The sequence below is a fragment of the Mastigoproctus giganteus genome, chromosome 9 (genome assembly GCF_048544385.1).
Source record: "Mastigoproctus giganteus isolate SK-2022 chromosome 9, ASM4854438v1, whole genome shotgun sequence".
In the NCBI taxonomy this organism is placed as follows: domain Eukaryota; kingdom Metazoa; phylum Arthropoda; class Arachnida; order Uropygi; family Thelyphonidae; genus Mastigoproctus; species Mastigoproctus giganteus.
The window spans coordinates 167,369,986-167,384,164 of NC_143583.1; the positions used below are offsets into that span (position 1 = coordinate 167,369,986).

The window sequence follows — 14,179 nt, forward strand, 5'->3', positions numbered from 1 at the left end:
ACCAAATAACAACAACAACAGCAGCATATAGCTTCATTTAGCATTAACGCATTAGGAAAAATAAAAGCAACATATCTTATAGTACCCAGTTTATAAAGGAGAAGTTAGGTTAAACACACAGGCCAACTAAATCATAAATGGAATGTGGTTAGAGAAGGACATTAAGCATTGACGTATGAAAGTATGTGAAAAGAAGAAATACTTTCACAGGAAATTTATATTTTAATAAATTAACTTCTGGGTTGGCAAAAACTGAACATTTCTCAACACAGAAATATTAATAAACTATATGAAAAGTATTTCCTCTTTTCTCACATGGTCTATGGAATATTTGCTTTAAAGCCTTCCAAAATATTAAAATGATTTTATTCTAAAAATTAGAAATTGTTTAAATTCAAAATCAAGCAATATAAATGTTACTCACTGAGGTAGCCAATAGAAAATGATAAGGAAGAAACTCCATTTTTAGAATTCTATTTAGTTTCTTGATGCAGTGAAGTTCCATACCCTGGGTATCATATATATATACCCATTGTTTTTGGGCTGTAGCAAACATTGTTGGCATATGAAGCCACTGTACATCATGAACAGACTCCATGACATTTATCTCACACATCAATTTCTTAGTAACCCAGTCTAATGCAGCCACATGACCTCTATTACCACCCAGTAATAGATGTCTATAACACAAAGATAAAAATATTACAAATAATGAAAGTTTAATTCATACCTTATATTATAAGCAAAAATTTAACTCCTTAAGTACACAAATAAGAAAATAAGATAAAAGTTATTCATCAATGAAACTTTGGAAATGGATAAAAATGTACAATTATATATCTGAATATAAAGATATCCTTTTATTTATATTCAGTTTTAAAAATTAGTAAAATGTCATCTCCCACTCCAGCATGCACTGATACTCTAAAATGTGAAATAGTCATATTCATACATTTAGACTAGCATCATCAAAATTTTAAAATTTAGTTAAATTTTGGTAAAAACCAAAGTCAAATAAACTAACCATAAAGAATGGTTGGTTTGTTTGTTTGTTTGTTTTGGGATTTAATAGAAGTATCGGCATCTGTGGCCATAGTATGCCAGATAAAGAAAAATAATAGTGCCAGAGCATGTGAAAGGGGAAGAGAGGCAAAATAGGCTATAATTTAAAAGGGACAAAGAGGAAAACACAATATTTTAATATACCTAAACTATAATTAATAAAGCAATCCATTTCCCAGTACAATGCTGTAGGATTGCAAGGATATTTTAACACAATAGTTGAAATAAAATCAAAATTCATAAGCAGTACCTATGTCTTATTTCAGTCATGGAGAAATATTCTGCTTAGACTGAGGGCTAAGGTTTCTTGTTCAAGAGAAAAACACTGTTATCTAGGGGTCTACCTAAGTTGCTAGTAACTTTTAAAATTTTGATTTCATATTTATTTCTCCAAGTTGTTTTTTTTTATCTGGCCTAGCTACAGCTGGTAAATTGAAACATTTTACCAGCTGTAGCCAGGCCATGAAACTGGCTACATCGTTTTCCACAGATCATATTTTACAATACAATTTAACAGTTAAACAGACAGTTAACAAGTTAAATTAAATATATGTAGCCATAACAGACATCAATGGATTAAAAAGAATTGTGGGAAAAATTGGGAGACACCATTCATGTAGCAACAGGCTTCTTTCCTCAGTGGGAAAGAGGCTTATTGCTTCTTGCATATTCCTTTATATCCCAGAGCCCACATGTTTATTCAAATGCCCTTCATCATCAGCAGAAAGGGACATAGTCTCCTGAAGTCTTGATTTAAAAAGTCAGCAACATTTAATTTACACCATGTTTTTTAATAAGATCACTTTAAAAATAAGTAAGTCGAGAGATAACTATAGTAAAGGGTTGTCACCTGTTCCAAAATTCAGGGATTCTTCACGAATTAAACCACACTTAGTTAATACCTGTCTAGGAAGCGGAAATCTAGAATTTTTCAATTTATGGATCTGCTACTTTTTTTGTTTTCAATCTAATAATATGCTGTATATGAAATGCTGATTTGATTAAACCACTATCTTTGATTCATATGAAGAGAAAACTGTGTAAACATACTTTAACTGGTTCTAGAGAGCTTTTTGGACTAACCATGCTTTTTTAGGTTGATATCTCTCATTCTCCCTCCCACCCTACCAGGTCAAACCAAAAGGATGCTGGTCAATGTTTCCCAATAATGAATTGGTTTTTTACTGCTTGGCTTCACTCACATAGTTTCTCCTCACTATGAAGTGCTTTTGTTTGTAATGATCAACACAAAGCATGTGTTCAATTTATCAGAAACGTCAACTGGGTAACTAATCCAACCTGATTAGTTATTTTCTTCTTTGTATTTGCACACATGAAAAATTTGTTCCCATTCTTTTATTCTCTTAGCCATTGATTTCTCACAATCAGTCTTAACTAGCCTAACTTTTTCTGTGGGAGTATTACAGATCAACTTATAGCTGTTATAGGCTTCAGTACTTTTTTTAATGCTTTTTATCTTTCCCATGCCATCTTTTTCTGCTCTCTTAAACTGGTCAGCTCTATATTTATCATGTCAATGTCCACCTTGTACTATATTTTCTGAATGGTATTATGCATTCACAGCTTCTGTGACAATTGCTTTAAAGGTATTCCATAATTATAACGTATTCATCCTCACTCTGCTAACTGTCCAGTTGATAGTGGCCATGTAGCACCTTAAACTGTCCTAATCTTCATCAAGGAAATTATACCCATTCCTCTGCCTTCAACAACTGCAACCTCTCACCTCATGATCCAAGTTAGAACTTCACATTCAGTCCCTGGGATGATATCAGTGCTTCTTATTTAGAGGACTGCAGATCAGTTTTTTAGCCATTACATTTTTGTCTATGTATTAGGTAAAGTTCAAATTATTTTCTGCTAGTAATTCTTCTGTTTTGCTACTGATGAGGAAGATAATGTTCTCTAAAACTTATGGCCAAAGTTCTCAGAAACTAAAAATAATATTTCTCTATACATTAAAAAAAAGTTTTCCCCCTAGTGATATTCATTCTAGCCAAATGGGAGAAGAGGGCAGGGCAATTACATCACTACAAATAACTACATTGTTGTCTTCCAATGAAAGACAACTGCCTCTGTAATGTTCACCAACCTCGTGCACGTGCTTCATTGTCTAATACATGACCACGCCCGGCATCATTTGATGTTCCATTGTAATGTCAGCTGATGAAGGGACCCGATATAGTTTGTATATTTGTAAATGCTGTAATTTAGTATTTTGTAAATATTTTGGTTAAATATTTGGCTAAAATCTATTATTTGGGTATCACTTGTCCCCGCGCAGTGGGCATGGGCGTAGAACGGAGTGATTGTAGGGTCGCGTTCTGTGATTGGGTGATTACTTTGAAGGTGTTTTGTGTCGTCGAAGGGGATTCTTAGCTTGGGTAGGGTGTTTATCCCCCATCCCGTTGTTTTTAAATCGCAAAACGAGTTCCCGATTTTAAAACAGAGGCAAGTGGGGAAGATAAACACCCTAGACATATCAACCTAGGAGGACAGTGGGTGGGGAAAGCAGTGAGTGGCACCTGCCAATCACAGCTTTATTCCTGTCTGTTGAAATATGGACTAGTACCCAAGATCTGGAGTTTTACCAAATATTTTAGTCCTGCTCTTTCGGATGCAACAATATTCCTCATGCATGACCTATGTAAACACAGGTAAATAATTACATAGCGATATTTATTCCACTTTGAGAATGTTGTGTGGTGGGGTAGCCAATGGGAAAAGATAAATGCAGGTCACATGGTACAAGTGGGTGGGGCAATTACATCACTACAAATGCACAGATAAATAATTACATAGGTCATTTCCTGATTAGATATCGATCAGTGCGTTTCGACAGGTGTGTCTTTTACGTAGAAAAGATTTGACTTAGATTTTACTCTGACATACCTCTACATTTTATGTAATAAAGTGTGTGCAAGGGCTGGCGAGCAAAGCGAGCAGGGGACAAAGCCCTCTAGTAAGTATTAATAATTATAATTAAAATGTCCTCAATTTTTATAAGGTTTCCACACAGTTAAGTGTGCAATTATTTCATACTGCATGATTTTTCCCCCTCACATTTTAGTTTCCAATTTATAATATAGGTACAGTCAGTCCTCGTATAACACGTGTTCACACTACACGAATTCCATCATATACGATTTATAAATAGGGAAACGATATCTTATATAACACGAACCGAATTCGCTTATGCATGATTCGCCTTTGTTTACAAGAAATGGCAGTCAAATGCAGAATCACCCCAACCGAATACAACATGATAGGAATGAAGAGAAGATTCTGAAAATGTATTTATGCTTTCTATATCAGCGAAGGGGAAACACATTTCACCATAATAAGGTAAACTCACACAATTCCAGCTATTGGTATTATCGCAAATGCAATTAGATAAAGTTTACTACCAGTTTATAACAGATTTTGTTTTTATTGTTTTATGGCAGTAACCCCTAGAAATGTGCTTTAGTAAAATATGAGGTGTTAATAGTGTATCTCTGCCTTTACGGTGTTGTTTATTCAGCTGCTACACGCGCGCGGCTTTGTTTATGTGTATCAAGCATGCCTTCTCATTTTGTAATTGTGCTTTATTCCCTAAAAATGAGTAAAATACTTAAAAGGTCTGAAAAGGAAGTGTCCTGGTGAAGACACTGCAGATTCAGAGAGAAAAAGAAAAGCAATATCGATAAACAGAGGCGGACTGGGTCAAAAATTCTTACCCAGGAAAATTTATAGTGGCCTCATATTATGGTTTATGGCCAAAATCACACTGACCTCTGGCCCACCGGGGTTTCCCCGGTAAGCCTTATGGCCCATCCACCTCTGTCGATAGAGAAAAATATGAAATTGTGAAACGCTTTGAGCGAAATGAAAGCCTATGTGATATTACACATGCTACAGACCTAAATGAGGCAACGCCGAGAATTACAAAGAATGCAGAGAAAATTAAAACAACTTTTATAGCAGGAGCAACTCAAAGTGTAATTAAGATCCATTAGATTAATACACAAAGAATCGGAAGAGATGGAACGGCTATCACCTGTTTGGATAGAAAATCAAAAAAAAAAAAACCAAGTTTGCTTACAATAGAAGCAAAAGCATTAGCAATATTTTATTACGTAATAGTCGTAATAAAATACTTACGTATTTTATTACGATTATTTATTGTGTTTGGAAATGTTTTGGTTACAAATGTGTGTTCAATCTTGGGTGGTCAGCACCTAACCCTATTTTTCCCATAGGGCCTGTTGTTTGTATTGCAAGATTTTGCATTGCACGAGGGTTTCTAGGAACACAACTATCGTGCTATACGAGGACTGATTGTATATAATAAACTTGTTAGTATGAACCAGAGCTGTAATGCTTAATGCATTCTATGTTGATATCAATATTTGTAAAAGAATAAGAGAAGTTTACTTCAATATATGTAGAAAACTTCCGTATGATACTCTCCAGAAATTAAAATGAAAACAATTAAAAAATCGAAAATCTTACAATAGAGTAAAAAAATAATTAAAAATCAATTGAACAATTAAAAATCAATTCAACGCAATTAAAAATAAAGTAAAAACTTAATTAAAAGAATTTAACGAAAAAATTGCAAAACAGTTTTCCTTCCTGAAGCTGACACGCTTTTCCACCATATGTCATGATCACAGGAATGAAAATTACCAAATAGGGGTGAGCATGAATTGAAGATTGGATATGGTCAGCGAACGTTAACAGAATTCTTGTATAATTTAATTTTGACAGTTTCTGCAATTAATAGTCTCATATAATTATGTTGGACACTAAGTATTTTTGCCTCGTTAAATAAAAAAGTATGTTTTTCATTAAGGGCATGAAAGGCTAATTATTCTGACGCTGCTGAACGAGAAGCATGAACTGAGGCCGTGTGTTGATTAACACGAAAATTCAGAGGAAACAGCATAGAACCTTGATAAGACGAGTCACAATCACTGCAAGAAATGTTGTATACCGGGTTACTTATTTGTGTTACAAACGAGTAAAGAACTGAGCGACTGTTCAGTATAGTATGTAATTTCCGTATTGGCCTGGTCACAATTTTAAATTCGGTATCTTTAAAGAATCTGTTAAGTTGTTTGTGCCACTGTTCACAACATATGGGACAGAAATAAAGTATTTTTTGATATTACTATTGTTGGTTGGTGTATTCTTTGTAACCTATCCTTAGCTTCTACCTTAATTCGGTTTATTTAAGCAAGGAATCTGCTTTGGGTTCAGAAATACAAATATCAACCAGCAGATTCTTAACAGGGGTCACCCCTTTGCTACAATAAACTGAATTAGGGTATAAGTTAAGATACAAAAAACTACACCAACCAACAATAGTAATATCAAAAAAAAATACTCTTATTTCTGTCCCATACATTGAACAGTGACACAAACAGCTTAAAAGATACTGAATTTAAAATTGTGGCCAGGCCAATACGGAAATTACACACTACAGGTGACCCCCGCTTAACGCTGATCATTCGTTCCGGAAAAACAGAGCGCTAAGTGAATCCGCGCTAAGCGAGCCCCGCTTTCCCATAAGGTAACATATGTATTTATGAGCTGCGGTCGGTGCCATAGGATATTTCCTAATGAATAATAAACAGTAATGAAAAGATGCACAAATGTCGGTCAAAATATTTAATATTCAAATATTTGCACATATAAAATATTCTGCATTGCATACGTATAATTATGTGGTAACTACTTGCGTATCAAAAGTAAATTTAAAATTCCAATTAAAATAATGAATTTAATTTAATTGATGAATTTAATCATGAAAAATGTGTAAATTTTGAGTTGAACTTTGGCCCTCTTCCAAATAAACTAAAAGGGGTATTAATTTTAAATCCCCCGCAGCGTTACAACCAACAATAAAGTCAACCGATCCTTCGCCGCTTTGAAACCTGGCATGTTTTTTTCTTCTTTCAATATGAAACTTCTTTTAGGCATTCGTTTCCACAAAAGTCCTGCTTCAGCTATGTTAAAAACTTGTTGAGAAGGATAACACACAATAACCCTCTTCAATAATTTTAACAAGTTCTTTTTTGAAAGTTTCGGCTCCTTGATCTGCACTTGCGGCTTCTCCCTGGATTTTAAATCTATCCAACCAGCCCTTACCAGTTTTAAATGGTTCCACATTTTTTTTTTTTTTTTTTAGGCGAGTTTTCTTCAGATCATCATATTGGCTAATCTCTCTCTCTTTTTTTAATATTTAACTTAACTGAATTCTGCATTGGAATATTATCTTCAATAAAATTAAAGTCTTTCCATTTCAATCCTAATAGCCGGCCTAGCCCTAGTTGCTTGCAGTGGAACAGCTATCTTTCCCGCTGCAAAAATTAATTCTTTATTTTTTTATAATTGTTCTTACAGTTAAAGTTGAAAGTCCTAAATTATGGCACACATCCGTTTGTCGTTGACCGGAATCGATTCGCTTCAAAACGTCTAATTTAATTTTCAAATTCAGTCTTTTTCTTACATTTATAGTTTTCGTACTGCGCCCAGACGTTGTTGTTTTTTCATTCCTATCAGTCATTATTAGCTCTTCGAAAATGTAACTGCGTTGGTTGAATTAATTACGATACAATGTTCAAGTCAACTTTCCGTTACGCACGATGTCTAATACTCTACTGAGTGATGACTAGACTTCGGATAAATGCATATAACGCAAATATTACAAGCAATATACTTGATCATTTTTTAAAATGTTGATCTCGGAACTACGTAACAAGTCACTGTACTGAAACTAAATTAGCGTGCGAGAAAATTTCACTGAGCGTGGGAAAATTTCTCAAGTCGGCGTGGGAAACGTTTTAATGCCGTTTTGATATTCATTTTCAAGCTATCGACTCCATCAAATGAAACGATTTTGTTAATATGTCAAAAAATGTAATCTGTAAAAGAGCGTTATAGTGATCTGTGTCGAGTCTGTCACCACCAAATACGGAGGATGCGGAAAGGTCAGGGAATGACCACCGCATATTCCCGGAGCAATATGGCCTTAGCTGCTAATGCTCCTAAAAACCAAATAACAAATAACAAATAACAGTGATCTGTGACAGCGTTATAGTCAGATACGGGTTATAATATAAGAACAGCGTTATAGCGAATCAGCGTAAAGCGAACCGCGTTATAACGGGGGCCTGCTGTATACTGAACAACTGCTCAGTCCTTTCCTCATTTCCAACACAAATAAATGACCTGGTATACAACATTTCTTGCAGTGATTGCGACTCATCTTATCAAGGTTCTACGCAGTTTCCTCTGAATTTTCATTTTAATCAACATGTGGCCTCAGTTTGTGCTTCTTATTCAGCAGCGTCAGAATTAGCCTTTCATGCCGTTAATGAAAAATATACTTTGTTTATTTAACAAGGCCAAAATACTTAGTGTCCAACGTAATTATACAAGACTATTAATTGCAGAAACTGTCGAAATTAAATTACATGAGTCTGTTAATGTTCACCGGCCATATCTAATCTTCAATTCATGCTCACCCCTATTTGGTAATTTTCATTCCTGTGATCATGACATACAGTCGAAAAGCGTGTCAGCTTCAAGAAGGAAAATCGTTTTGCAATTTTTTCGTTAAATTCTTTTAAATTTTTACTTTATGGTATAGTTTAGGGCTAAAGCCTCAGATTAAGTAAATAGTTTAACTAATGTACAAGTTAGTGCATTTGCATCATTTCTGTATATAGCCAACTACATAAGTAGTTATAAATTGGCATCATTAAGTATATCTCGTATTGTGGATACTTTCCCAACGAGTTGCCATGATATTGTACTACCTTGAATAAGTAAAGCTTCACCATAGGAGAAGACTATTGTTACTTATTCTCAGCGGATACCATCACCCATACAGCACCGTTTCGGAGCTTATTGGCTCCTCATCAGTGGGCGGGCAGATATCCTTGTGTTGCAATGATGATAACCCAGTTGCGAAGTATAAATCTACAATATGAGAGATGCCTCATGGTGTGGAGTAATTTAGATTATGGTATAGTTTAGGGCTAAAGCCTCAGGTTACATAAATAGTTTAATGTACAAGTTAGTGCATTTGCATCATTTCTGTACATAGCCAACTACATAAATAGTTATAAATTGGCATCAAATGGGTTGTCATCATTGCAACTGTCTTCGCAACTGGGTTGTCATCATTGCAACACCGGGGTACCTGCCCACCCACTGATGAGGAGCCAATAATCTTCGAAACGGTTCCGTATGGGTGATGTTATCCGCTGAGAATAAGTAACAATAGTCTTCTCCTATGGTGAAGCATTACTTATTTGAGGTAGTGCAATATCATGGCAATTCGTGAAGGTATTCACAATATGGGATATATAGATGAAGGTATTCACAATATGGGATATGGGATTCACAATATGGGATATGGGATTCACAATATGGGACATCATTATCCCATATTCAATATGGGATAATGATGCCAATTTATAACTACTTATGTAATTGGCTATGTAAAGAAATTATGCAAATGCATTAACTTATACATTAATTTTTAATTGCATTAAATTGGTTTTTAATTGTGTTCAATTGATTTTTAATTACTTTTACTGTAATGTAATATTTTTGATTTTTTAATTGTTTTCGTTTTAATTTCTGGAGAGTATCATATAGAAGTCTTCTATGTATCATATTGAGGTAAACTTCTCTTAATTCTTTTATAAATAATAAACCTGTGTATACTTTTTTATATACCAGTTACATTATTCAAATTTCTAAGCTTTACTACATTTATAGAGGTTAATATAAATTTACACTATTGATCTATTCTATTAGATTTATTTATTATAAGAAATGTATATTATGGTCTTAATTTATCCACACAAATATTGTTTCAAATCATACAAATCAAATTAACTATATATCATTCAAGTTTAGTTTTTTATTTAGACATATACACTGACTAATCACTGAATTACGACCACTTACTTAATACCATGTTGGGCCACTGTTCAGATGGATAACAGCTGCTGTTCACATAGGCATTAACTCCAATAACCACAGGGATCTGCAGGCATGCTGTCTGCAAGGCTTTCCACAGTGTTAGAATAGATAATGGTTATCTGTCCATATGACCCACTTCCCATTCTAAAACATCCCATAGGTGTTCAATTGGATTGAGGTCAGGTGATTTGAGGCCCATCAAGATAGGCGATACCTCTGAGTGTTCCTCGAACCACTTGTGCACACAGCACAGGCCCAATGACATGGAGCATTATCATCTTGGAAGATCCCATTTCTGTCTCAGGAAAAATGCAATATGACAGGGTGCACATAGTCTCCTAAGAGTTGCTGGTAGACCCCATCAGTGAAACGTTGGTCCATATGCATCAGGGGCCCTAGTTCTTGCCAGCAAAAGGTGCCCCATATTAATCATCCACTGCCACCTGCCTAGATAGTGGGCACTAAGCACGATGAGTCCATGGACTCGTGTTGCCACACACAAAGAAGTCTGTCGGCATGTTGCACAAGGTATTTGGACTCATTTGACCAGCACACTCATTTCCAGTCCTCCAGTGTCCAACCAGTGTGTTGTTGACACAGCATTCACTTTCAATGATAAACAGCAGTGAGGAGAGGGTGTCTCTTGGGTTGTATGCTTTGGAACTCCATACATCTGAGTGTGTGACAAATCATCATTTGGAATATTGTTTTTGCATTCATTCTCCTTATTGTACTGTGATGTCAACTGTTGTACAGTGACTTGCCATTGGACCCTTAGCACCATTGAACACATAGCACCCTTTGCTTACCATGAAGATCCATCTTACATAATCATTTACAGTTCTGTCAGTGGGAGGTGGTTTGACCCATTTGACACCATTCTTTGTAATTTTAATTACAGTGGGCCAAGAGCAACCGACAAGACTTGCTATTTCCAATATGGAAGCACTGATACATGAGCTTCCATAATAATGCCCTTTTGAAACTCATGATATCTTTACTACGTCTCATAACTGCTACTTTATCACTTTAACTTGCCTGAGTAAATGCAAATTACCACTGCTCTAGGATAAAAGAAGCTATTTGGGTTTTCATACTGCGAGCTATGCGGCATTGTCTATTATGAATGGGGTGATCATAATTCAGTGTTCACTGAGTGTATATGTTAGTTATAATTTACCTATGTACAAGAAAAGTGACACAGGTCAAAATCTCAAATATCAACGCATGCTTTCCAGTGGGCATTTTTGTAATTACACCTGTGACACTTTTCTACAAAAAACAACACTTTTTCCAGTTGATTCCTGTCAAAAACTCAATAATGTGATTTTTTTTTTACTTCTGTCCCTTCCATTCTGTGCACAAGAAATGTGACACACACAATTAACGGAAGTTTCTGCATATATATTTTAAGACATTGTTTAAATATAATAAGTATTCCATTAATTAAAGAAATAAAATATACACCTATTATTAAATTATATTTAATTACATGAAACTGTGTATAAGTTCTTAAAATACAGACCTTCCATCTTTGGAGTAATTCATAATGTATGGTCCAAACTGATTTAGTTCAAGATCAAATCTCTAAAATAAAAATACAAAAATTACTCCTAACAGTTTATTTCTTAATTAGCGTAAAAATAATATGGTTAATCTGTTCTAATTTGACTTGACTATGAAATATGAAACTATGGAAAATGCCTTATTTTGACAAGTCACTGTTTTCATTAACAGAAACTCATTAAATAAGTTTATATCAATTTTTCATATGGAATAGAAAAATTATATTTTAATAAGAGCATCTGTCTTATGATAATATACCCTCTGCATTCATTCCTGGGATGATCATGAATAAGGTCAAGAAATGAAATATATCCATTTAATGAAATTTATTTCAAAATAAAATGCAACTTTAAAATGCAACTGATTTAGTTCAAGATCAAATCTCTAAAATAAAAATACAAAAATTACTCCTAACAGTTTATTTCTTAATTAGCAGAAAAATAATATGGTTAATCTGTCTAATCTGACTTGACTATGAAATCTTAAAAAAAAAATGCAATATGACAGGGTGCACATACTCTCCTAAGAGCTGCTGGTAGACCCCATCAGTGAAACGTTGTTCCATATGCATCAGGGGCCCTAGTTCTTGCTAGCAAAAGGTGCCCCATATTAAGCACCCACTGCCACCTGCCTGGATAGTGGGCTGTTTGTTATTTTGGTTTTTAGGAGCATTAGCAACTAAGGCCATATTGCTCTGGGATATTCGGTGGTCATTCCCTGACCTTTCCGCATCCTACGTATTTGGTGGTGATGGGCTCGAACCCCGGTCTAATCAAGAAGTGTGTGCTACGCACTGCTGCTCCTTTCCACCTGGCTACAGAGGCACCCTAGGATAGTGGGCACTAAGCACAATGAGTCCGTGGACTCGTGTTGCCACACACAAAGTCTGTCGGCGTGTTGCACCAGGTGCAACAATACAATATTAAATAATCGGACTGCACTGTGAAACAAAGGTACAGCAGTTGACCTTGAACCTTTTCCTAGTTGTCTGCCAAGCCATGTTCCAACATGCTCATTTGCTTTGCAGTGAGACAGGTTTTCATTACCTTGAGTCTGCAGTTTTTCAGAAAAATGACAGACAAGGGAATCGACAACAAATCAACTTCAAATTTTTAACAAAACTAAAAACAACTGAAAGTTATGAGTTATGTCAAGTTTATGGAGAAGATACTATGTCAACAGCTCGCGTGTTTGAATAGCACAAAAGATTTTTAGAAGGAAGAGAGAACGTGGAAGGCTAAGAATAACCGGGCCAACCAGTATGTGTGAAATCTGATGAAAATGTGAACCAGGTAAGGACATTGATTAGAAGTGATCATTGTTTAAGCATTAGAATGGTTGCATCAGAAGTCAATATGGACAAAGAAACAATTAAATAAATTTTAACTGAACATTTAGGTGTGAGAAAAGTGTATGTTACAAGGGTGCCAAAAATTTTGAATGAAGATCAAAGAATGAGAGATACCAAGTTTGTGAAGATGTTTTGAAAAAAAAAAAATTGAAGATCCGCATTTTCTGAATACTGTAATTACTTAATGAAAGTTGGCTGTTCCAGTACAGCCCAGAAACTAAAAGACAATCAATGCAATGGAAGACATCCCCCAGACCAAAAAAAAGCAAAAATGAACACAATATGCTCCTTGTTTTCTTCAATATTAAAGGAATTATTATGGCTGAATATGTCCCACCAAATCAGACTGTCAATCAAACATACCACGTTGAAGTTCTGTCCAGGCTGCATAAAAAAAATTTGAAGGAAGAGACCTGAATTGTGGAAAGATGGTTTGATGTTCCAGTACACATTTCTGGCCAAAAAACAAATCCCTGTATGTGAACATGAACCCTACTCATCTGACCTAGTCCCTTGTGACTATTTTCTCTTCCCTAAAGTGTACTTAAGGGACTAAGAATTTAATTTCTGGAGGTCACTACCATAAAACAATAAAAACAATTTGCAGTTCCTGGTTTATTGGGCTTTTCTGTTAGTGCAATCTAATTATAAACAGGTAGTGAAGTTGATCTTATTGCATTTACGATAATACCGATAGCTGGAATTCTGAGTTTTTACGTTATTATGATGAAATGTGTTCCCCCTTCCATGAAATCTTCAATTATATAAAAAAACATAGATAAAATTTGAGAATCTTCTCTTCATTCCTATTTTTTAAGCTTCGTAAACTTGTTACTCCGTATCTCACTTGTGCAATTTGTGATTATTGATTGCTTATCTTTTTCAGTTTTAAATTTTACAATCAAAAAAAAAAAAAAAAAAAACAGTCAGTGAATAGAAATATTAATTAGTATGTATATATTACAGTGCTTTATTTACTGTAATATTTATGTATTTATTAAAAATTTATGATGTTTAAACCTGTGTTAGCAATTTTATTGGGTTTCTAACTTTTTTTAGTGTTTTACTTATCACATTGAACAATTTTTTTGAGTGCTCTACCCCATCTCTATTTTTCCCATAAGCCCTGTTGTTTTCGATGCGCAAAATGCCATAACGCGGAAATTTTTTTTTTTTTTTTTTTTTTTTTGTTAG

At 34.7% G+C, this 14,179-nt stretch overlaps 1 protein-coding gene across 1 annotated transcript in view; it reads right to left on the reverse strand.

The window, feature by feature from the left end:
* LOC150080872 (WD repeat-containing protein 46) overlaps window positions 1-14,179 on the reverse strand; it is a 210,184-nt gene that overhangs the window by 112,735 nt on the left and 83,270 nt on the right. The window contains exons 5-6 of the mRNA XM_090380845.1: window positions 11,594-11,655; window positions 425-680 (exon numbers count right to left, since the gene is read on the reverse strand). Of these exons, the coding sequence (XP_090236971.1) occupies window positions 425-680; window positions 11,594-11,655 (318 nt within the window). The remainder of the gene's footprint in view (window positions 1-424; window positions 681-11,593; window positions 11,656-14,179) is intronic.